Raw genomic sequence first — 25,437 nt, 5'->3', positions numbered from 1 at the left:
TTCCCATGCTGCACTGGGGCGAGATGGGGGAGCCTCTCTGCTCTCAGATTGGAGTCTGCTCAGTATGCTCAGCCCTCAGCCCAGACCCAGCAGCGTCTAAAGGCAGAACAAAAACGCCTCCAGTTGTTACACAAGCACTGCTGAAATGACTTACACATCTGTAAGAAACTGCATGGCTTTTAAAAAGCACAGCTACTTGGAGAGGGAAAAATGTAGATGGGAGTGCAGAAACGATCTAACCACAAACTTCCTCTTCAGAAATAAATGTCAACCCCCACTTCCCACTGACTGACACATGATAATGTGTGCGCAGGCACGTACACATACACACACACACACACACACACACACACACACACACACACACACACACACACACACACACACGCACGCACATAGCATACCAAAGATGTACATTGTGAATAAAAGTGGCAAAGAACTTGAATTGATGAAACACCCAAGTCTAAGCAGGGCAGTGATTGGGTATACAATACTGGGTCCAAAGATGCCACCATGGCAGAGTCTAACTGACTCAGCTGAACCAGACACACCAAACACTTTCTCTAAGAGTCCTAAACCATGATGACATGAGGACAAAGACGGGAACACAAACACAAAACCACTGGTTGGGACTACAGGCTCTGGCCAGAGAGGTCCATTGTCCACACATCCACAAAGGAAATGAGATAAAACCATCACAGCCATGATTTGTGAGCAGCACCTCAATAAAGATGGCAGAAAAGACTGAGAGGAGAGCACCCTTGACCTCTAAAACAAAAGAGAGATCCTATTCAGGACCAGGATCTTTGGCTGTACAGAAATGCCATACATGGAGCTACAGGGAGGGATGACACAGTATACTACTGTAAAGTCTCAAAGTTATGTATGGATTTGACCAACATTCTGCTGTGGTCTAAGCAACAGTATATTATATTAGAAAAGCACACAAGGAGTGGTGCTGTATACTGTCCTGTGGTCAGTGTGGTGTCCCAGCCCTGGCCAGCTCTGGCAGACCCTGACCCCATCCCAGGTCAGCCCCACTCCACTGGGCCACTCCTCCCCTCCCTCCCCTCTACAGCCCAACCACAACCGGCCTGAGGCTGAGCCACCCTCCCATCCCATCCATCCCAGCCACCCTCAGTCTCTCTGTGAGTCTCTGTGCTTATAAGAGCAGTTGCACAACATTCATGCTCTTAGCGAACGCCTTTGATATGAAAAACAGTAGATGTAGGAATGTAGGGACTGGAACTCAATCACTCAACATCACACAACAGGACAGTATGAACGGGAGGGGGGAACGTCCATATTTCTGAGGCCTTGTTTTGCATTTGTCAATAGCAATCATGTTGGGGTACAACAGGACACTAGTATACTCGGATGAGAGTGGAGGCTAGCCGGTCTCTTTCAGACTGTGCACACGGTTGTTAGCAGAGCCTTGGCACAGGGGCTGGCAATGGGCGTGACGCAGCCGGGCCACTGGCACAGGGCTCCTCATTTAGACACGTGCCAAAGGCTCGTCAGCAGATCTGGGTGCTCTCAGAGTAAAATAAAAACACTTTAGAGAGCTTGAGAGAGAAGGAGAGCAGGGCTGCTGTCCCAGCCGCAGGGGGCAGAGAGCCCGCACACAGAGGACCATTGTCCTCACACACCTCGTGAGTGCTAGTTTGTGTGAATGTGAGTGTCTGTCTGTGTGTGTGAGTGAGTGAATGCATGTGTGAACGCTAGGAAACAACTGATATAACACAGTACTAATTATGCTATTACCAGAAGAATGCTACATCAATGAGTGTCTGGGACGTGTGTGGGTGTGCGAGTATATTATTCACACAGTGACCATGAGCGCGTGTGGGTGACAGATCCCACTCACTCACTCTCTCTCTCTCTAGCTCTCTCTCTCTCTCTCTCTCTCTCTCTCTCTCCAGGGTAAGTATGAGGTGGTTCCCCCCTGTAGTGTGTGTGTATTTCCAGGCAGTCACCATGCTGTGTCATAATGGCTGTTCTGAGGTCATGGCTAGAAACAGCTTATGTCAAATTGACGTCAAAAGTTGTTTTTTTTGCATTTAAACCAACCCTAACCCTTTTCCTAACCTTGACTTATTCTCCTAACCTGCTACATTAATTATCCTAACCTGCTACGTTAATTCTCCTAACCTGCTGCGTAAGTTCTGACATAAGCTGTATACTATCTAGTCAAAACCCTGATCTGATTCCAGCCTCCTGACTCCTGACCCCCGTCCTCCCATGAGCCTCCACCACAATCACACAATGCTGTGCTCTGGGCAGCAGGGCTACATCTAGATTGGGAGTCTTCAGGTTCTGGTCCAAAGTCACACACACACACAGAGACAGATGCCCCTGTTCCCCTCTCCTCCCCTCTCGTCTCCAGGTCTGTGGAGCCATTCCAGCTGCCTACCCCACACCCCTCTCACCCCTTCCCCCTCACCTTGTCCTCTGGCTGGGCTGTGACAGCTGCCTCTGTGCCCCCCTGGTGACTCAGCCAACCCCAATGGGCAGGTCAGCAACCAGCAGGAAGTGACAAACACACTGGTGCCCAGTTCTACCACCACCTCCTCACCAACAGCCCATTCATACTGTACACTACCACCCACCCAACCTTAATGAGCAAAACGGGTAGTCACAAACAAAAGTAGTCACAAACCACCATATGAACTTAAACAAACTGGTCTTAAATAGGTACCAGTGCCCACACACTAATGCTGGCAATGGTAAATACAGGATAGAATACCCACACACTATAGTCTGTAATGCAATACTACACAGTGTGAGTGATTTCACCTTTGCCCCTAAAATGACTCGTGTGTGATGTGGATGTGTGAATGTGTATTGTGTGGGTGTGTTTGTAATGGTGTGTGTTTGAATGTGTAGTTTGTGTGTGTGAGTAAGGCCTTCCAGGCCCGGTCCAGTCAGCCTGCCCCCCTACAGCAGGGACCCAGAGGGGCCGGCCGGGGGCTCCAGGCATGGGAGGGAGGGACCCTACCAGACTGTACTGATGGATAATCATTGTCTACAGCAACGAACCACAGCTGCTTCTCAACCTGGCTACCCAACCCCCAGCCTCCCTCTCCCTCTATCCCAGTATCTCTATCTGTTCCCTTCCCTCTGCTTAGCTAGATATGGAGAAGCAGGAAGTCCCTGGGAGTCGAGTCAGCACAATTCCCTTACGGGAGCAGTGTGTACAATCCTAATCAGGGCTGAGCTGTTTTTTTTCAGATACAGTGTCAGTCTATCCATATCTATGAGCACACACACATCCTTCATCCTTGAGATCCCACCCACCCACCCCCAAACACACACATACACACAGAAACAGGTGTGACCAGGTGCAGTTGAGACGCATACATAGGCAAAGCAGGATTAGATAGAGCACGCTTCTCTCTGTAATCAGAGCGGATGAAGTTGAACGTTTACACTATTGTCTCAGGCACATATACCCACCCACACCCACACATAAATACTCAGACACACACCCTCACACACAAGTCTCTGTTACTCCACCCACACCACCTGCCACAGGGACAAAGAGACGGAGGTATTAGACTTGATTTGCCCCGTGCGCTCACCCGTTCTCCCCGCCACTCGTCCCCCCAAGACCTATAATTACGACACCCCGGTTATAGCCCTCTTACTGCCCCCCTCCCGCCCAAACCCAGTTATAGCCCCCTAACTGCCCTGCATTCACCTGACACCATGCCAGGGCAGAACTCACAAACATACATACATACAAACACAGACAGCCTGGCAGACAGACTGGCAGACAGCATGGCAGACAGACAGCCTGGCAGACAGCCTGGCAGACAGACAGCCTGGCAGACAGACTATTCCTCTTATATATGTTCCTAATCAGAGTATAACTGCGCCTGCTAAGCCTGATTCTGTAATGCAGTAACACTGACTCATATTCAGTGAGGCTTCCTCTATGTCATTTCCCCAATTCGATTGTAAAAGTCATAAAAATGACTCTGATTGTTTCTATCTTGCCAACCCAGCCGGTGATACAGCTTTACTTTATAAATAATTTATATTATTTATAATTGTACAACCCAAAATGCAATCAAATTTAATAGAGACCTTATTATCTGAGTGATAAGGAAAACGTAGTCTGACAGATCATGAGTCAGTTTGGTTGTGATGCCACTTTGTTCTACCATGTATACTTTTACTGGGAATAAGGTATTGGGTAGTTGGGGACACAGAGTACCCTATGTAAAATAATTTCTCGCACGAACACATGATATCCGTTTCTCCATTTTTACAGATGGCTGTTTAACTTAAGTAAATATCATGCAAAGGCAAATCCAGCATTTGGATGAAGTTTTCTAACCACAGGAGATTGGGAGAGAGACTGCAGGGACAGGCTACAGAGGAGAAATGGCTGAGTCTACAAACCCCAGAGGACTCTGCGAATTCTACATCAGATGGTCACAGACACTAATATAAACATTACTGTAGTTAGAATATGTAATTGTTATTATCTAAAAGTAGTTAATTAACTAAATTTTTAACAATAAATTAACAAATTAACGAAATAATGGTTGAAAATACAATTGAAGAATATTATCATTTCAAATGAATGTGATGGCGGGCTCAGTTTTCATGGAAAGAGGTAATGACAGACAAAATAAAGAATCAGCAGGCTTGCCAAGAGCATCTTTGGGGACTTGATTTCTCAGGCACTCTATAAATACCCAAGTCCAGCTTCACGTCTGCCATTTTCCCTCTCTGTACAATACTATTAGGGGGACAGAGAACTGGACAAGGAATACTGGGTTGTAGGGCGCCGCTTGGGCCCTCCCCAGAGGCACCCATTACAGTGTCAGGTTGGAGGCCGAGGGCTGCGATGCGACCCTCCAGGCCAGGTGACCACTCAGGTCTCCTTCTGCGGCCAGACGAGAACATAGTTCCTGGAATAGTGACCAGGAATGCTGTCGGCAAATACACGCTGTATTTCTCACCTGTGTCCTGAGGGTTCTGGAGAATCAAATCCCCAAGCAGGATGCTTCCCTCTCCTCCTTCCCAGACAACAACGCTGTCTGACTGCTCCCACTCAGGGGGATGAAGGGAGGGCGGGAGGCTCAGACTTACATCAGTACAGACACTGAAGTCTTTCACCTACTCATCTGGGCTATCCATCTACGACATTTACGGAGGAACTATTTCGTGTAATTAATATTTAATCCATCCGTAAAATGTTGATTAAGTGACCTGCTCAGATGCAACATCACCATCCAGTTAGGTGATTTACAACAAGTCCACATGTTCCAAACTGCCATGAATCAGAATCAGTTGAGTAATTCCACAGTATCATGGAATGTTCATTATTCTGGAGGGCAAGACGATGGGAAAACAAAGGAAAGAAAATCTTTAAATTGGCAGGAGGATAGCAAGAAGGAGAGGAAGGGGGTGAGAGTGGTCAACTGAAACACCTCCATCTGCAGTGTCATCACTTTTGGTGAAAAGAGCGATGTCTGCATAAAGAACTCTTGTAACTCTTGCTATTACCCTCAGACTGAGCAATATATGTTTGCAACCTGGACTCAGGGGTAGACATAACATAGTAAAAGTAAATCCTGGACACTCCAATTAGTATGATATGTTACATTTCGTATGGTATGTATTATAGTTTTAAAAAAAAAAAAATTTTTTTAGTCATTTAGCAGACGCTATTATCCAGAGCGACTTACATGAGCAATTAGGGTTAAGTGCCTTGCTCAAGGGCACATCGACAGATCTTTCACCTAGTCGGCTCGGGGATTAGAACCAGCGACCTTTCGGTTACTGGCACAACGCTCTTAACGACTAAGCTACCTGCCGCTACCTGTCCATCATCCATTTCGTATGATATGTTACAAATTACAATTCATATGATATGTTATGAATTGCAATTCTTATATTATTTTATTAATTGCAATTCGTACAATATGTTACAAATTAGCTTAATGTATTATATGTTACGAATTCCAATTTGTTGTGGCTAATGTTAGCTAGCTAGGTGGCTAAGTGGCTAACGCTAACATCCAGTTATGAGTCAACATGCTCTCACGTCTCATTGTGAAATTAACACTGCTACTGTAGGTAGCAGAACAGTAAATAATGTCAGTAAGTAATAACAGCTAAATGTGATATTTTTTGTACGTCTTAGAAAGTAGCCATGATAATGGCCAACCAGTGCTCACATGTTTCATTTGACTGTAAGATTACATTTTTCATTCAGGAAGCAATGAAACATTCCATTACTTTGTACCCCACAATAAAGCCTGCAAGTGGTCATTGATCTGAGGCTTGGGATAGAGGAAAAGGACATTTGAGCTGGGGAGCTATAACGAGAACCCTATGGGAAGACTAGAGGCAGGAGTATGATTGACTAGTGCTGGGAAAAACAAAGCTTCTCTTTCCCCAGCACAGACAGTCCTGCCCAACACACAGTCAAAACAGGAACATTTTTGTCAAAACCTAATTCAAGAAAAGGACATGGCATAGTCAAGGATACAAAGAACCTCTCTTTTTATCAAACATCAAACAATTAACATCAGATCAGAGGAACACGAGGAGGGCTCAGTGCACAATGGGCATGACAGAGCAGCAGGAATCAATTAGTGGGCTCACTTTGATGATGTCATTGACAAGTCATCTGCTAGTGGAGTGGCTTCTGTTTGAGGGAGACGGAAACAAGAGCCCCCACCACAGAAGGAGCCGGCCCACTGCGCTCCTCATAGAGACGCTAGTCCATCATCCTCCCTCTGCCCTGGCCTTCGCCCAGTCACCCCTCTCCTCATCAGTGTCAGGAGTGAGGGCTGATGCCCCCCTCCCCCCTCCCCCATCATACACTCATTACTACCAGGTCCACTTCAGCCAGACTTAAGTATAAACTCCATTAAATATATATGGAGTAACTATAATAGCTTTATGACATTAAGGACATAACCTTTAAATTTAGCAACCGACCAATGGGTATTTGTGTGGCTTCCTGAGATAATTTCGTAGCCCCTCCCAAACACCACACCCTGCTTCATGTTGGGGCTGAAGATGAGAGAGAGTAATTTTCTCAACATTTTGTTTCCTTCAATAACCACCACCGCCAGCAGAAGCAGCAGCGAGCGCAGCGGCAAAATGAAAGCTGTTCCCCCGTCTCTGGCTCTGTAACAGGGTTAACTGTCAAGCTGGCGCCATGCAGCTCAAAAACATGTTTTGTGGCACATGACCCGGCATGAATATGGAGATTGGCTACGTAAGTGCAATGCTAGGCAGACAAACACATACACAAAAACACAGTCACACACACACGCACACAATCCCGCGCACACACACACACACACTGGCTGGTCTTGGGAACAAGCGAACAAGCTTTAACACAAAACTATTAAAACTCCAATTCCTGTGGTGATGCCTCAGACAGCAGTCCCTTTAATAATGGAGTCATTTACTCTGAATCTTCCCTGTGCTATCTGCCCCCGAGCTAAAATTCCAGAGACAGGCCGAAGATTTATAGAGTCTGCTGCCTCTGAGGCCCGTTCTCTGTCTCTCTCTCAGTTCTGGCCCTATGACAGACACCAACACACCTACACAGTCTCACTATGCCTTACTGTTGTAATACCAAGACTGTAGCTCAAAGGTTTAGGAGTCATTCTACCAATTTCTTCATGTATTTGTGCTCTTAGCTCTTAACACAGTGTAGAAGCACACCGTGGAGGGTCTAAACCCAACCTTGTGGCATGGCCATGCAGACGGAACCCAACCTTGTGGCATGGCCATGCAGACGGAACCCAACCTTGTGGCATGGCCATGCAGACGGAACCCAACCTTGTGGCATGGCCATGCAGACGGAACCCAACCTTGTGGCATGGCCATGCAGACGGAACCCAACCTTGTGGCATGGCCATGCAGACGGAACCCAATTTCTGCTTTGCATAAAGGGAAACCACACACAAGCTCTACGGATGAACAGAGCGGAGAGGGAGATTTGGAGAAGAGGCCAAACATAATATCTCATAAACCCTTACAGCTGAACTCCGCTCCAAAACCTTAAAAGTCTCAAATTTCAACAAGATTTTGTTAAAGTTGAGGAGACATAGTTCATATGTAAGAGTCTGTCTTTCCTTCTCTTGTTACAGTAAAAATCCTATTATATCAAATGGGCATGACTTCAGTCTAGCTACTCTGTGTAGAGGTTCTTGACTTAGCCCAAAGAGATACCCTACAATCCCATGGTGAGTCATCAGTATCCATGGAGTTCCATAACAACAAAGCATCAATGGAGGATACTCATCAGAGACCCCCTACCTCTCTGAACTCATGTCTGAGGTAAGCTAACTGCACTTGGAACAGATTAATAATTGACTACGACACATTGAATCATCCCCCTCCTCCTGTCTGCTACTGTAGCAATTCAAACACCCTGCACTTATTCTGCCTGTCACAGTAAGAGGACCTCAGTTAAGGACTCTTACTCCACTCTATTCACAATGTTTCTGTGGCAGTTATACAACTTCCTGTTCTGCTCTGTGAATTTTGAAAAGTATGCTGCTGTGTATTCATTTCTGTCTCTGATGATTTTCAGAAGGCACTGTTAGCTATCATTTGGCCCTCCAATCTAATCAATTTAATATTGGACTAGGAGTCAGGGTCCATGACCATTAGGGCAGTGTGGATGATCCATTGGACTGACCAGGGTCCTGGTATGAAGCAGTTCGCTACTGGGAGCCCCTGGCTGGGACAGGGTTAACGGCTCCTCCCCAGGCCCTGCTAGCTACCGCTAAAATTAACCTCCCACACAGCTGGTTCCCATTAGCCTGTAGTGACACTCGGAGCCAGTACTTAAGCTCTACTGGGGGGGCTTCAGTGGAGCAGGGCTCACCGCCCCACTCAGATAATACTACTGTCCTCCACCAGCGGCCAAGTTTAAACTGGCCCCGTTCTGCTGGCACCGTCTGTTTTCAAATGAGAAGGGAGGAGGAGAACGGGGGGGAGAAATGCAATGGTTTATTCACCCGCGCACGAGAGAGAAACGTGAGCGAGAGACCAAGAGTGAGAGACCTGAACAGCGAGTGAGAGAAACACCACAAGAGAGATATAGAGAGACCTAAAGACAGACCAAGAAAGAGAGAGAGACCAGAAGAGATAAAGAGAGAGAGATAGAGAGAGAGACCTAAAGAGACCAAGAGAACGAGAGAGAGAGGGAGCGATAGAGTGAGAGAGGGCAGAAGAGAGAGAAAGAGAGAGAAAGAGAGAGGGACCCAGAGAAAGGAGACAAACAGAGACAGAGAGTCCCTGGGCTCACACTGCGCTGTGGTTGGTTCTGACTCCATCAATCAGAAACACCAAGACCCATAAAATCACTCACTTTTCATGGAAAGATTATTATAACTGCTCCCTATTCATCTGTTACTCTGGACTGGCGTTGGGTGGCGGTGAGGAGAGAGCTGCATGCTATATGCTCTTTATGGACCTCACACTTCAATTGGGCATAGGGGGATCATGCCATACATACAGAGACATGGCTGATGTATCTATAGGCCACACCTGGACAGTTCCCTCATGAAAACAGCTAGGCCAGGATGCTTTGCCAAATCATACACTGCCTGTTCCACTAGCTAAAGGACTTCAATATTTCACCTCTACAAGTTTTCTCTTTTATTTCAGACTTTTTAAAATGTATTCAATTAATACAGCAACAGACACAAACCTGTTGGCCTAGTTTATTTCAGTTAAACCAGTCGTCACGTTTCCTCTTCTGACACCACTGACTGCACACACTTTCACTTTTCACTGCAGACATTCTTGAGGGTTTTCATTCAGTCTATTAACGTCTCCTAGCCAGGCAGTGTGAGATGTGTTTGTGTAAAAGGTTAACAATCAGACTATTAAGAGCAGAGGTTGCAGCCTGACACCACTAGTCTGCAGGGAGGTAGAGGGGGAGGGAGGGATGGGGAGCCCTGAGAAAAATCATACGTTCTCCAAGTTCCACCTTAGTTCCTAAAGAGAGGTACTTATGTCAAGAAGCAGAGCAGTAGCACCCGTGTGTGCAAACGTGCATGTGTTTGTGTAGGGTGACAGTGCTAGGAGCGTGGCTGTGACTAGGAGCTCCTTGGGGCTTATTTTGGAAGAGGAGGGACGGAGGGCCCAGGGCTCATTAAAGCTGCATGGTCTCTAAGCCTGCTAGAGGTGACAGGGGATAGGATTACTACCAGGCCCTGCCCCGGACACTCAGCGCCTCATCTGTAAAGTGCTTGGCACGCCTGACAACTCCCAGTCACGCCTTTTTAAATAATTAATGGGCAAAGATTAGTCCATCAGCCTTGAGCCAAAAGGTCCATCGATTTCCCACGGATGCATTTTTAATGAGCACATTTCAGCGAGGCACTGTCCGTGAACAGGGGCCTCTGGCACACCTTAAATACAGCAACAGCCACGAGCCCTCCAGGGGAGCAAATTAATACACAAACCAAACAATAACAAAAAATACTATCCTTCTAAACACTGCATCATCATTAGTGTGAAAACAAAGGTGTCATGGGAGAATTCAAGTTTTAAGATTCCTTATCTAATCTGTTGTTAATTTTTTTAAACAATGTATTATTGTTTTGGGTCATCTTTATACAATGACTAGTAAAATCTTCAGGGCTAAAATATGTATGCTTTCCATTGCTTTATTGAACACTCCATGGGAAATGGAAGGAATGCAATCAGTCAGTTGTGTTTAATGGTTTAAATAATCAATTTATGACCTACTTTATTCGGTTCTTATGGTCGGAGGTAAATTACATACTGCTCATTCCGGACCAGGCCCAAATCCCTGACACTCGAAGAAGGAAGAGGCGCCGTTATAGAGGCCAGCGTGCGGGATCCCTGACGAGACTACGTCCGCGAGTGGATAAACCGCCTCTACCCTCCGCTCTATTGGTGAACATGCAATCACTGGAGAATAACAGGGGTTCGCCTCTCACGGTCCTTGCTCTCTCCAGTCTCCATCCTTTCCTCCGGTGAGACCACCTGATGGCAAAACTCAAGTCATACCGCATCTGCCTCATGCACAAATTCATGTTGTTCCTATGACCAGAGAAAGTGAAATGTTCCTCGATATTGAAATAGAAACGACGAGCTGCTAATAATAATAAAAACGCAGGGCTAGCGATACACTTGGCTACTCATTCATTGCAGCGCGAGCGGAAGTACGTAGAAGCGCGTTTTATGTTTTGTAATAGTGTTGAATAAAAACAGCGTTGACAGTGCTGAATAAAAACTTAAACATGAACTCACTCATAAAAACAGCAGCTCGTTGCTGTATTCTTTGGTCATGGTTTTAAAAGTGATAAAATCTTACGCAGGCTAGTATTAAACTATGCTGTGGCCAGGGTCGTGGAAGCGCTGTAGGCACGGTGATTGGAGCTATCCGATTGGCCAGCGCAGTAGGCGCACTCGATTTAGCCACATGATCGACCGGTTGGTGACCACTGCTTTAGACCATACTATTTACCAGGAGAGTTTCCAGCTATATTTTACGTAGCTGTGTACTTACCACCACAAACCGATGCTGGCACTAAGACCGCACTCAACGAGCTGTATAGGGCCATAAGCAAACAAGAAAATGCTCACCCAGAGGCGGCGCTCCTAGTGGCTGGTGATTTTAATGCAGGAAAACCATCTTCCCTAATTTCTACCAGCATTTCACCTGTGCAACTAGAGGTGGAAAAATTCTAGATCATCTTTACTCCACACACAGAGACACAAAGCTCTCCCTTGCTCTCCATTTGGCAAATCTGACCATAATTATATCCTCCTGATTACTGCTTACAAGCAAAAACTCAAACAGCAAGTACCAGTGGCACGCTCAATACGGAAGTGGTCCAATGAAGCGGACGCTAAGGTACAGGACTGTTTCGCTAGCACAGACTGGAATATGTTCCGGGATTCATCCGATGGCATTGAGGAGTTTACCACATCAGTCACCGGCTTCATTAATAAGTGCATCGAAGATGTCATCCCCACAGTGACCGTACGTACATATCCCAACCAGATGCCATGGATTACAGGCAACATCCACACTGAGTTTAAGGCTAGAGCTGCTGCTTTCAAGGAGCGGGACACTAATCCAGACGCTTATAAGAAATCACGCTACGTCCTCCGATTAACAATCAAGCAGGCAAAGCATCAATACAGGACTAAGATCGAATTCTACTACACCGGCTCTGACGCTTGTTGGATGTGGCAGGGCTTGAAAACTATCATGGATTACAAAGGGAAACCCAGCTGCGAGCTGCCCAGTGACGCAAGCCTACCAGATGAGCTAAATGCCTTCTATGCTCGCTTCGAGGCTAGCAACACTGAACCATGCATGAGAGCACCAGCTGTTCCATAGTCGATGTGAGTAAGACCTTAAAAACATGGTTAACATTCACAAGGCCGCAGGGCCGGACGGATTACCAGGACGTGTACTCAGAGCATACGCTGACCAGCTGGCAAGTGTCTTCACTGACATTTTCAACATCTCCCTAACCCAGTCTGTAACACCTACATGTTTCAAGCAGACCACTATAGTCCCTGTGCCCAAGAACGCCAAGGCAATCTGTAGACATGAAATGCTTTGAAAGGCTGGTCATAGCTCACATCAACACCATAATCCCAGACACCCTGGACCCACTCCAATTGGCATACCGCCCCAACAGATCCACAGATTACGCAATCTCTATTGCACTCCACACTGCCCTTTCCCACCTGGACAAAAGGAACACATACATGAGAATGCTGTTCATTGACTACAGCTCAACACCATAGTGCCCTCCAAGCTCATCACTAAGCTAAAGACCCTGGGATTGAACACCTCCCTCTGCAACTGGATCCAGGACATCCTGACGGGCTGCCCCCAGGTGGTGAGGGTAGGCAACAACACATCCGCCACGCTGACCCTCAACACAGGGGCCCCTCAGGGGTTCACCCACGACGCACAACTCCAACACCATGGCCTGATCACCAATGACAATACAGACTATGGGGAGGAGGTCAGAGACCTGGCAGTGTTGTGCCAGGAAAACAACCTCTCCCTCAATGTAAGACAGTAAGACAAAGGAGCTGATCGTGTACTACAGGAAACAGAGGGCCGAGCACACCCACATTCACATCGACGGGGCTGTAGTGGAGTGGAAGTGTCCACATCACTAAGGACCTTTCATGGTCCAACACACCAACACAGTCGTGAAGAGGGCATGACAATGCCTCTTCCCCCTCAGAAGGCTGAAAACATTTGGCATGGGTCTTCAGATCCTCAAAAAGTTATACAGCTGCACCATCGAGAGCATCCTAACTGGCTGCATCACCACTTTCACACTCTTCACATACGCTGCTGCTACTCTGTTTATTATCTATCCTGATTGCCTAGTCACTTTTACTCCTACCTACATGTACATATTACCTCAATTACCTCAACTACCTCGCACATTGACTCGGTACCGGTACTCCTTTTATATAGCCTCGTTATTGTTATTTTACTATTTCCTTTTTGATTTTTTGTAAAGTTTTCCTTGTTGGGAAAGGGCTCGTAAGTAAGCATTTCAGGGTAAAGTCTACACCTATTGTATTCGGCGCAAGTGACAAATATATTTTGATTTGATTTGACACTAACAGAGTTGGTAGGACCTGGAGACAGTCCCATGGACTATCAGTTGTCATGGCTGCATCACCTTAACATGCCGGTAATAATAATAATACATTTTATTTTAAGCGCTTTTCACGACACCCAAAGTCAGTTTACATACACAAGAAATCAGCAGTATATAAAAAGCGATAAAATCACATATTAAATAAGTAAGTATATAAATGACACTAAACATAAGTACAGACTAACCATGGAGAACACTAAACATGATGACAGACTAACCAGGGACGTGTACTAGACATGATGACAGACTAACCATGGAGAACACTAAACATGATGACAGACTAACCAGGGACGTGTACTAGACATGATGACAGACTAACCATGGAGAACACTAAACATGATGACAGACTAACCAGGGACGTGTACTAGACATGATGTCAGACTAACCATGGAGAACACTAAACATGATGACAGACTAACCAGGGACGTGTACTAGACATGATGACAGACTAACCAGGGACGTGTACTAAACATGATGACAGACTAACCAGGGATGTGTACTAGACATGATGACAGACTAACCATGGAGAACACTAAACATGATGACAGACTAACCAGGGACGTGTACTAAACATGATGACAGACTAACCAGGGACGTGTACTAGACATGATGACAGACTAACCAGGGACGTGTACTAGACATGATGACAGACTAACCATGGAGAACACTAAACATGATTGTTACGGAGTCTAGTTGATAGGTAATCGACTAGTTGGACTGTTCCCCAGACTCCAGGCGTAGGGATTTGTACAAGGCTTAACAAGGCTATTGAACTGAACATTGGTGTCTGTCTTTATTCCTTAATCCAACTTATCATACAGAAACATGGTATCAGAAGTGGCTCGGAAAACACACGTTTGTTATTTTTGTAGCTAAGTACAGTATAGGCGCAGTTACGTTCCATATGCGAACACAAGCCGTTTCCTACTCACAACACTGATCAACTCGTGTTAGCTGGCTAGCTAGCATCACTACCTACCTCCATGACTGAAGACAAAGAAATCTCCTATTCCATTGCTATGGCAGCGAACATTCCGCCACCAAATCACATGGTTCTCACAGGGGACTGGAATACTAATTGGGACAACTTCAGGGATGAATTTGAGGACTATGCGCTGGCGACCGGTCTACATGAGAAACCCAACGAGGTACAAGCGGCAACTCTGAGGAGTTTAATGGGCAGCGAATGCAGGCATATCTACCGGCACAATCTCACCCTCACGGCACGACAACAGTGTGATGCAAAGGCTATATTGGATGCATTGGAGAATTACTTCAAACCCGCCAGAAACGTAATTTACGAGCGGTTCGTTTTGGGAAGCTGCAAACAGGAAGAGGGTGAGTCAGTACACAACTTTGTAACCCGTTTGAGAGAGAAATCCGCCACTTGTGAATACGGGGATTGAAAGATGAACTGATTCGTGACAAAATAGTACTGGGAATTGCAAATGAGAATACGCGCCAGCGTCTACTGAGAGAGAGAGGCTTAACATTAGTAACTGCCATCGAAATGTGCCGCACTGCTGAAGTCACTGACATGAGAATGAGAGCAATGGAAACGGAAACCCCACGCTCCGACGTTGATACTGTTCACGCTGTTGCTAGGCAGACATTCAGACAAAACCAATCGAGGCAGAGTAATTCACCACGAACGGTGAACACAGAGAGCCCCGTAGCATGTAAATACTGTGGGAATACACACACACGTGGCAAAGAGCACTGCCCGGCCTATGGAAAACCATGCAGAGCTTGTGGAACTAATAATCACTTTGCAAAAGTGTGTCTCAAAAGCAAAAGAAGGGTGAGTGAGGGCAAGATTCACTGTGTTGATGATGTTACTCAATGTTCAGAGCTGAACAGTGAAAGTGACATTTACATGCATGAATCCATTGGGGCTGTACACTCAAGAGGGAAGAAATGGTTTGTGACACTACGATTACACAACAAGCAACAACAATGTCAACTGGATTCGGGTGCTACATGCAACGTAATGAGCTACAAAGACAAAATCAATCTGGCACCTGACACACATCTATTTCCCAGCGATACTAGACTAAAGCTGTACTCAGGAGAACTAATGAGCTCTATGGGCACCTTTGAGACCGAATGTGTTATTCGGGGACGCAAACACAAGCTGGAGTTCGAGATTGTGAAAACCAGTCAAAATCCTCTCCTCTCAGGCTCTACATGCGAACGCCTGGGACTCATGCAGTTCACTGTACCAAATGACCTGCACATTGTGGATCATGTCCAGCATGGACCCCTGTCCAAAGAACAACTACTCAGCAGATATGACGATGTATTCAACATGCCCGTTGAATCAGTGCCTGGGGAGGTACACTTTGAAGTGGATGAGAGCATTACTCCAGTCCAGTGTGCTCCTCGCAATGTGCCCATTGCAATGAAAGTGGCTGTGAAGGCCCAGCTGGACAAGTATGAGGCCGATGGCCACATGACATCTGTGACTGAACCAACTGACTGGATCAGCAATATGGTCATAGTGAAAAAACCAGAGAAGCTGAGGGTCTGCATCGACCCAAAGCATCTGAACCAAGCACTGAAACGATCCCACTACATCATGCCGACACTAGAGGATGTCCTCTATAAGCTTCCCAAGGCCAGGATTTTCACCTTGGTGGATGCCCGAGATGCATTCCTTCAATGCAAGCTGGACGAAGAAAGCAGCTTCATGACTACCTTCTGGACCCCCTGGGGTCGGAAACGCTGGCTCAAGCTCCCGTTTGGTGTCTCAGTGGCGCCTGAGGTATACCAACGCAAGCAGCACGAGTTACTGGCTGGGCTCAAGGGCATTGAACCCATCGCCGATGATATCCTGATCGTAGGCTGTGGTGAAACAGACGAAGAAGCAGAACGCGACCACGATGTGAAGCTCCTGGCACTGATGGAGCGCTGCCGATCAGTTAAGCTTCGTCTTGGCCTGAAGAAGCTGCAGTTCAAGGTGAAAGACGTCCACTTCCATGGCCACATTCTCTCGGCAAAGGCCTGAAGCCGGACCCAGACAAGGTCCAAGCGATCCTCGACATGCCAAACCCGTCTGATGCAAAAGGAGTACAGCGTCTCATCGGCTTTGCAAACTATCTTGCAAAGTTCATGCCACACCTATCAGCAGTCTGTGAGCCTCTGCGCCGGTTGCTGGACAAAGACACACCATGGCACTGGCTACCCAAGCACGAGGCCGCAGTGCAGGAGATGAAATCTCTGGCTTCATCCATGCCAGTGTTGCGCTACTACGACGTCACGAAGCCTGTCACAATCCAGAGCGACTCTAGCCAAAGGGGACTTGGATGCTGCCTTATGCAGGAAGGCCAGCCCGTTGCGTTTGCCTCGAGAGCGCTCACCCCCACCGAACAAAACTATGCACAAATTGAGAAAGAGTGCCTCAGCATCGTCTTCTCCTGCCAGCGATTCCATCACTACTTATATGGTCGAGAGCTGGTCACCGCTGAAACTGACCACAAACCACTCATTGCCATATTCAGTAAACCTCTCCTCAACGCGCCCAAGAGGCTTCAAAGTATGCTCCTGACTCTGCAAAACTACAGCCTGAAGGTCATTTACAAGCCAGGACCTGAGATGTACATCAGCGACACACTGAGCAGGGCAACAGCACAATGTACAGGTAGAGGCACTGCCTATCAGCGGCAGGCCATCTGTTCACTACAGCAGGAACAACAAGATGTTCAACAGATCAATCAGGCAGACTACTTAAACGTGACAGATCACCGCCTAGCCCAGATCAGGCAACATACTGACAAGGACGAACACCTACAGTCACTGAAGTCCATGGCTCTCGCAGGTTGGCCATATCTGAAAGAGGAGACACCTTTCACAGTGAGAGAATACTGGACCTTTCGAGATGAGATCAGTGTGCAAAATGGCGTCTTGTTCAGAGGTCAGAAGGTCATTATTCCCAAATCACTACGTCCAGAGATGCTTACCCGCATACACTCCAGTCACGTTGGAGGTGACGCATGCTACCGTCAGGCTCGTGAAACATTATACTGGCCAAACATGCAAGCAGAAATTAAAGACTTTGTCAGCAACTGTACCACATGCAACGAGTACGCTCATGAACAGCAAAAGGAAACCATGATGTCACACGAACTGCCCACAAGGGCCTGGCAAATCATCAGCATGGACTTATTCAGCCACAGACAAAAGGACTATCTTCTCCTCGTTGATCATTACTCTGACTTTTGGGAAATTGAACTGCTCCCTGACTTGTCCGCAGAGACGGTCATAAAAGCGCTGCAAGGCGCAGTTTGCAAGGCAAGGTCAGCCTGACAAGGTAATCACGGACAATGGCCCACAATTCACTGCACAGTTCAAGCGTTTCGCCTCAGAATGGGAGTTTGACCACGTGACCTCCTCTCCAAGACACCCAAAAGCAAATGGCAAGGCAGAATCAGCGGTCAAGATTGCAAAAACCTGTTAAGCAGGGCCTTGCGCGACAGCAACGACCCATGGAAAGCGATCTTACAGTGGAGGAACACACCCACCGAAAACATGGACAGCAGCCCAGCACAACGCCTTCTGTCCAGACGTCTGAAGACTACTATCCCCGTAGCTAACAAGCTACTTGAGCCCTGCGTCATGGTTGGCGTCACGGACAAACTGCGTCACAGAAAGCAGCTCGCTAAGTGCTTCTACGACCGGACTGCTCGAGACCTACCAGAGCTGGAGGTGGGTGAAACTATAAGGATGAAACCGCTGCCGGGGAGACCACACAGGACTTTGGAGGCTGGGCACATGCCTACAGAGAGTTGCACCACGTTCTTACCTGGTGGATGTTGGTGGCTCCCTCTATCGTCGCAATCGGGTGGATCTGCGCGTAGCAGAGCAGACAAACCAGAACATGCCATACACTCACTTAGATGAGCTGGATCACAGTCCAGGCCTAAGGGTAAGGGGTGCAGAATTGAGACATGAGCCAACTGAAGGTGAAGCTTCTACCCCACCAAACTCTCCAGCTCGTGGCCCTAATCCTACCCCTGTCAGAGCCAATACTTACTCACGGGTGGGTCGGCTGTGCAAGCCACCGGACAGGCTTACTCTGTAAGCAAGAGACTTAACTTGTTGTCTGTTAATTTAAAAAAATATTTCAAAAATTAAAAAAATTTTTTTTAAAAAGGAAGATGACAGCTGAAGTAAAAAGAAAATGTCATGCTTTTCAATTGTTATGACTTGACTGTTAAGAACGCAATGTTATGCCGTTATGTTTGCACTTTCTATTGAAAAGGATGATGTTACGGAGTCTAGTTGATAGGTAATCGACTAGTTGGACTGTTCCCCAGACTCCAGGCGTAGGGATTTGTACAAGGCTTAACAAGGCTATTGAACTGAACATTGGTGTCTGTCTTTATTCCTTAATCCAACTTATCATACAGAAACAATGATGACAGACTAACCAGGGACGTGTACTAGACATGATGACAGACTAACCAGGGACGTGTACTAGACATGATGACAGACTAACCATGGAGAACACTAAACATGATGACAGACTAACCAGGGACGTGTACTAGACATGATGACAGACTAACCAGGGACGTGTACTAAACATGATGACAGACTAACCAGGGACGTGTACTAGACATGATGACAGACTAACCATGGAGAACACTAAACATGATGACAGACTAACCAGGGGACGTGTACTAGACATGATGACAGACTAACCAGGGGACGTGTACTAAACATGATGACAGACTAACCAGGGACGTGTACTAGACATGATGACAGACTAACCATGGAGAACACTAAACATGATGACAGACTAACCAGGGACGTGTACTAGACATGATGACAGACTAACCAGGGACGTGTACTAAACATGATGACAGACTAACCAGGGACGTGTACTAGACATGATGACAGACTAACCATGGAGAACACTAAACATGATGACAGACTAACCAGGGACGTGTACTAAACATGATGACAGACTAACCATGGAGAACACTAAACATGATGACAGACTAACCAGGGACGTGTACTAGACATGATGACAGACTAACCAGGGACGTGTACTAGACATGATGACAGACTAACCAGGGACGTGTACTAGACAGAGGATAAAAGCTAAGCATGTGTGAAGAGGTGTGTCTTTAGTGTGGACTTCAATATGTGTATAGATTGTGAGGTTCTGACATGGAGAGCGAGGGAGTTCCAGAGTTGAAGAGCTGCACTGCTAAAAGCATGGTCTCCCATGGCGCTTAGACTGGTGCGAGGGATGGTGAGGAGGCCAGTGTCAGAGGTTCGCAGTGAACAGGTGGGAGTGTAGGGGTGCAGGTGGTCAGTAAGGTATGTGGCGCCAGTCCATTGAGTGCTTTGTAGGTGAGAATGAGCAAATGATCCTATATTGAACTGGGAGCCAGTGGAGTTTGATGAGGGTGGAGGTGATATGGTCCCAAAGTCTGGTGTGTGTGAGGACACATGCAGCTGAATTTTGAATATGTTGAAGTCTGTCTAGTGTTTTGGCGGGGAGTCCGTAGAGAATGGCGTTGCAGTAGTCCAGGCGTGATAAAACAAAGGCGTGAATGAGGGTTTCAGCAGTTGGGTCAGTGAGAGAGTGTCTGAGTCATGAGATGTTTTTTGAGGTGGAAGAAGGCTGACTTGGTGATGTTCCGGATTTGGGGTTCAAATGACAGAGTTGGGTCAAATGTAACACCAAGACTGTGGATTTGGAGTGGATGGTGCAGCCGTTGATTGTCAAGTTGCATTGACCCAGTTTCTTGATGAGGGAGTTAGGACCCATGAGCGTGATCTCTGTTTTGTCGTCGTTTAGTTTGAAAAAGTTATTGCTCATCTCTTATTTTCACTTCACAGGGACAGTCAACATCAGAGGGGGGTGGCAGAGTGGAGTTGGGTTTTGTGTGGATGTAGATTTGTGTGTGATCTGCATAACAGTGAAATCTTAGTCCAAATTGACGGAGGATCTGACCAAGGAGTAGCATGTAAATACTAAACAGTAATGGACCTAACACTGAGACCTGTGGGACACCTTGTGATACAGGGGCTGGGGCAGACCTGCAGTTGCCAAGGAAGAAAAACTGTTGTCTATCAGATAGATAAGAGTGGGACCAGGCAAGGGTTGTTCCGGAAACTCCAAGAAGCCTCTCCATGCGATCAGTTAAAATCTGATGACAGACAGTGTCAAATGCTGCAGACAGGTCCAGGAGGATGAGGATGGAGATGTTCCCAGCATCAGCATCACAGAGGAGGTAATTCCCTATCTTTACCAAGGCAGTTTCAGTGCTATGCATAGCTCGGAAGCCCGACTGAAGGGTGAGACTGTTGCAGCTGTTGGTAGCTGTACACTTTGTTTTGAAAGGATGCCAGAAAACTGTCACAGAGGTCGGTGGTGATTGTAAGAGAGGGGTTGTCCAATGGGCGGTGAAGTCTGTTGATGGTTAAGAAGAACACTCCTGGGTTTCCTTGTTCATTCCTTATGATGTTGGAGAAATAAGCAGATTTGGTTGTGGCAAGTTAGTCCTTGTAGTTGTGAATGTGGTCTTTGTAAGCCTCCTTATGGATAATGAGCCCTGTAGTACTGTTAGAATCACAGGAAAAGCAAGGCTTTACTATAGAATTACTATTTATATACTATAATATGCTATACTATACTGTGCTATACTATTACTATTACTATATGATTACAATTGTATTTCTATGGTTGGAACAGTGTCACCATCTTCCATCCCTATGGCCTATGGCTTTGAGGGAAACCACATACTGTAGCCATGTGTTCATTGAGTTGGTAGAATGTGTTGGAATTACAGTGAGAAAAATGGGCATGTTAAAAAAAGAAACAAAAGGAGAAACAGTGAAGAGTGGGTTTTTTAGTGGACGGCAGGGCAGTGTTCCGTGTGAAGCAATAACATATCATTACAGAAAGCCCCGGGTTTATCCCACCCAGAGAACATATCAATCTGAATCAACAGCCTGGATTCAATCAAACTGTCGTGAGATTCAACCTCAACTTTTTGTGAAAAATTCTAGGAATACCTCGCGCCCATACCAAGCTCTTTTCAGATCATTAGTGTGTGGTTACATGAGTTTACAGAAATGTCTGGGAAATAAAAAGAGTGTCATAGATGAGGTTAAGCAAAATCACCTCTCAGAAGAGATGAACAGATGAGATTAGAGGGAGGATAAAAAGAGAAGAGAGAATAAGAGAGAAAAGAAAAGAGATGTCAGAATTACCTTTCCCGTCTCCCGTTCAAAGTCCACATACTCTCGTGTGGGCGTCTGCCTCTGCTCCCCGTGCAAGTTGGCTGGGAAGAACTGCAGCGAGAGGTTGGTGCCCGTCGCCACAAAAGCCTTTTAGAGGGAAATCAATACAAACAGGATCAGAAGGCTGGGCCCGAGCATAAATTATGCAGCCCGTCATTTCTTTTTCACATCAGCGGGACGAGTGTCTGGAGCCAGTGCTCCCAACACTCAGAGAAAGAAGGGAAAAAACACAAGAGTCATCATTTTCTCTATTTGAAGTATAGAGTTACGCACATCTGATTCTATTTTACCACCACTCACTATTGGAATACTGGGCAATAAAGAACTGACTTTAGAAAAGACAGAGAGCCTGAATGAAAGGGAGATGGCGTGAGTCAGTGATAGGAGGAATACAGTAAGAAAGACAGGGAAGGAAAATCAGTAAGACTTTAAAAGCAGACCCTGCCTGATACTAATGACGCAGGGTCTAGATGATTTATTTTGAATTATGTTCCCTGTGCTTGGTTTATGTAATTGACCAGCTCATAGGTAAAGATTTTAAACAACTGAGCTCCAAACATGGACACAATGTTTTCTGTTGTTTTCACAGCATTACTTCAAACAGAATAAAGGAAAAAACAACACGGGCAGAATACACAAAACACATACTAACACACCAAAAAATTGTATTACCATGTAATTACTAAGGCTATATGAGCATAGCGCATATTCAGCCTTATTTAATCAACAAAGTCCATTTGCATTTATTTAATTTCTAACATTTTAGGTATGATGATGATCATTTCAAATGGCTTTCTCAGTCAGAATAATTGCATTTTGAAATAGACACACTTGGGTGAATGGTAGGGTTAAGACAGACCCTTACAGAGCAAACAGTGACAGTAACAAATCAAACAACCGCCATAAAGCATCAGAATACTTTCATCACAAAAAAATAACTAATTAGAAGTAGGCCTAGTCACAATGTTATTATTGTGAATATCTTTTTGAATCTTTTTGTCTGAAAATGGAAGTGAATACACTGCAATGTCACTTTATTGTTTCATGGCATGAAGAAAAATCCTTGATTTGAATTAGCTTACCAAAACTATATAAAAAATCTGACTCAAAAAGAGTGAAATGTTAGGCTACTCTAAGAATTAAAGTATTAGGGCTCCATAAAATAAATAATACATTTGACTTTATTACAGCACATACAGTAGTACACTCTTAGAATGAATGGGGACTCGAGTAAACCTGGAGATGGTTCATATTTGCACCTTTGGTTAGTTGAGGGGTTTCTTGGAAGAACCTTTAATGTTTCAATGCAGCAATGGGTAATATTTTGATAGGCTGCCACCTCTACAATTAAAAGGTTCAAAATTGAAGCCCTCCCATCACAAAAAGGTTCCGGTTTGAACATTTACACAGATCCTTTTCAGAGGGGTTCCTCAAGGAACCTTTTTGAACTGGAAAGCTTCCCCCTGTGTGGCATTTTTTAGAACCCCAAAAGGTTCTTCCAGGGCCAGGGTCCTTTACTTAAGAGTGTAGCCTACGTGAAAATATCGTGATGACCGAAAAAGGAGTGAGCAGAGGGACCATTTTATGTAGCCACTGTCGGCCCCGCCAGACCAGCTCTGCCCTGACTTCAGTCATTGTCAATTCCCATGTCGGGTTTCTCTCCTCAAAAGCCTATTGAGACAGAGGCAGACCTTTATAGCCATGTCTGTCAGACACCTGATACACAGGATTATGACAGTTCTGGATAGTGAACTAATCATATTATAGTGTTATGACATTTTTGTGAAATAATGTTATGAGGATGTTTTTTGTGTTGTTTGCCAGAGAATAAAGGATGAAGTAATGTTTTGGCTGAGGTAAAATGTCTAGTTCCGTTCCAGGTGTCTATTTATGCAAAATATTGACATAAACTTAAGGTTAGTGTAATGAGGTCTGATTATAGTCTTATTATCTCAGTTGTATGCTGAACAGAAATGTTTTACTCACTATTTCTGAGCGACCATCCCTACAAGCGTTCTGAAACCTGGCTTGCCTCTCCTCGTGCGGTCTGTCTCGGAAACCTGTGTATTTTATCTGAAAATATGAAGGAAAAAATGCATCAATAAATGTAATCTCAGAGAAAATAAATACATAACCTAAGTAACATAAATATACTTTACTGTGAAGGCATTAATCATGGCTCATTTTATGGCTCAGATGATAATCTAAATTGGAGTCATCTTTATTTTTTATAAAGTCTTACAATTCCGAGGTATCAGATACAATTATTTCAAATTCATCTCCATTTAGCCTATTGAAATGATGAAATATGGGAAATAAATGTACATTAGCCATGAGGCAAAGTCACCGTCAATGGCAGAGCTTCGCGCAGTGAGGTGATGAGCGACTCAGATGAGTTGATGGACTTAAAACAAATCAAAACTAAAAATATTTTAATAACTCTCCTTCCTCTTTTTTGAAAAGTGTAGGCTTATTTAGACAGTACAATATGAAATACCGTATCAGATAAATTCAACAGTGCTTCATATCTATAATGGAAACCATATCCATCTTTCAGTAAGAAAGTAATAAGAAGGCTATAGTGCTGTCTCTTTCAGCGCAACGTGCATTTCCACTTTATGAGGTACTTTGTTTCCGCCACCAAATAAAACGTGTCCAATGAGTAGACTTGCCTCGCACTCCCGACTGAGTTTCCTGAAGAACTCTTCGTTTTCAAACTTGCTCCTTTGATCCGGGACCACCCGAGGCATCTTGAAGCTTTGCTGAGAAATGTTCCTTGATTTTAATTGTTTTGTGAGCAAGAAAAACCTTTGCCGTGAAATAACAGCAATCCCGCTTCTATTCTCTTCCGTCTAGTTTTGATAGTGGGTAGCAATGTGCTAATGTGATATTTACCTTATTTTGTAAGTAGGGTCGTGATCTCTCCCCGCTCTCAAATCTAAACTACTGACCGGTCAGTCTCTGCCACTGCAATGGATTAGGCTCAATTTCGCACTTGGCTATAATTCCCTCTCACCCTGAAGCGTGTGATCCCCGTCCACTGACAACAAACGCCCGCTCTCTCGACTTTATCTGTCGCGCTGCATACTTCCTGGCTCCTCGGAGTCCGACTTATGACTGTATACCCAAAATACTCCCCCATTCACAATTCTCCTCACTACTTATCCCAAGCGCGCAGGCGCTGAACTCAACAAAACTTCAGAGCACAAGAAATAGCTTTCCTATGTATATGTCCATGTCTCATGTTTCTTAGCCCGGAGACAGACAAAACAAATCTTTCTTCATACATTATTTGGATCAGTATGCCTACCTCATGAAGACATTTTTTCCATAGGCATAAGACTTCTGGAAAAAGACAAGGCTTCTGAAACTCTACAATTATACAAGGCAAATATTTTGATCTCTGGGAGGCACATTAAGAAGAGGCATATGAGAGTACCCTAATGTTGTAGAACATTTGAATTCCTGGAAAATAGTTGCAAACTGTCCCCATCTCTTTCATCTCCTTATA

At 45.5% G+C, this 25,437-nt stretch overlaps 1 protein-coding gene across 2 annotated transcripts in view; it reads right to left on the bottom strand.

The window, feature by feature from the left end:
* LOC121531858 (core-binding factor subunit beta) overlaps positions 1-25,031 on the bottom strand; it is a 40,248-nt gene extending 15,217 nt beyond the window's left edge. Inside the window, exons 1-4 of one of the 2 annotated variants that reach the window (XM_041837373.1) lie at positions 24,822-25,031; positions 24,599-24,688; positions 23,913-23,999; positions 21,897-22,013 (exon numbers count right to left, since the gene is read on the bottom strand). In XM_041837373.1, coding sequence (XP_041693307.1) covers positions 21,897-22,013; positions 23,913-23,999; positions 24,599-24,676 — 282 coding nt within the window. In that variant the 5' untranslated portion in view covers positions 24,677-24,688; positions 24,822-25,031. Of the gene's footprint in view, positions 1-21,896; positions 22,014-23,912; positions 24,000-24,598 lie in introns of both variants that reach the window. The other variant, XM_041837374.1, reaches the window with a different exon arrangement.
* Between the last annotated feature and the right edge of the window lie 406 nt (positions 25,032-25,437).

Source organism: Coregonus clupeaformis, chromosome 19, assembly GCF_020615455.1.
Source record: "Coregonus clupeaformis isolate EN_2021a chromosome 19, ASM2061545v1, whole genome shotgun sequence".
Taxonomy (NCBI): domain Eukaryota; kingdom Metazoa; phylum Chordata; class Actinopteri; order Salmoniformes; family Salmonidae; genus Coregonus; species Coregonus clupeaformis.
This window is presented reverse-complemented; position numbering and strand designations above follow the sequence as displayed.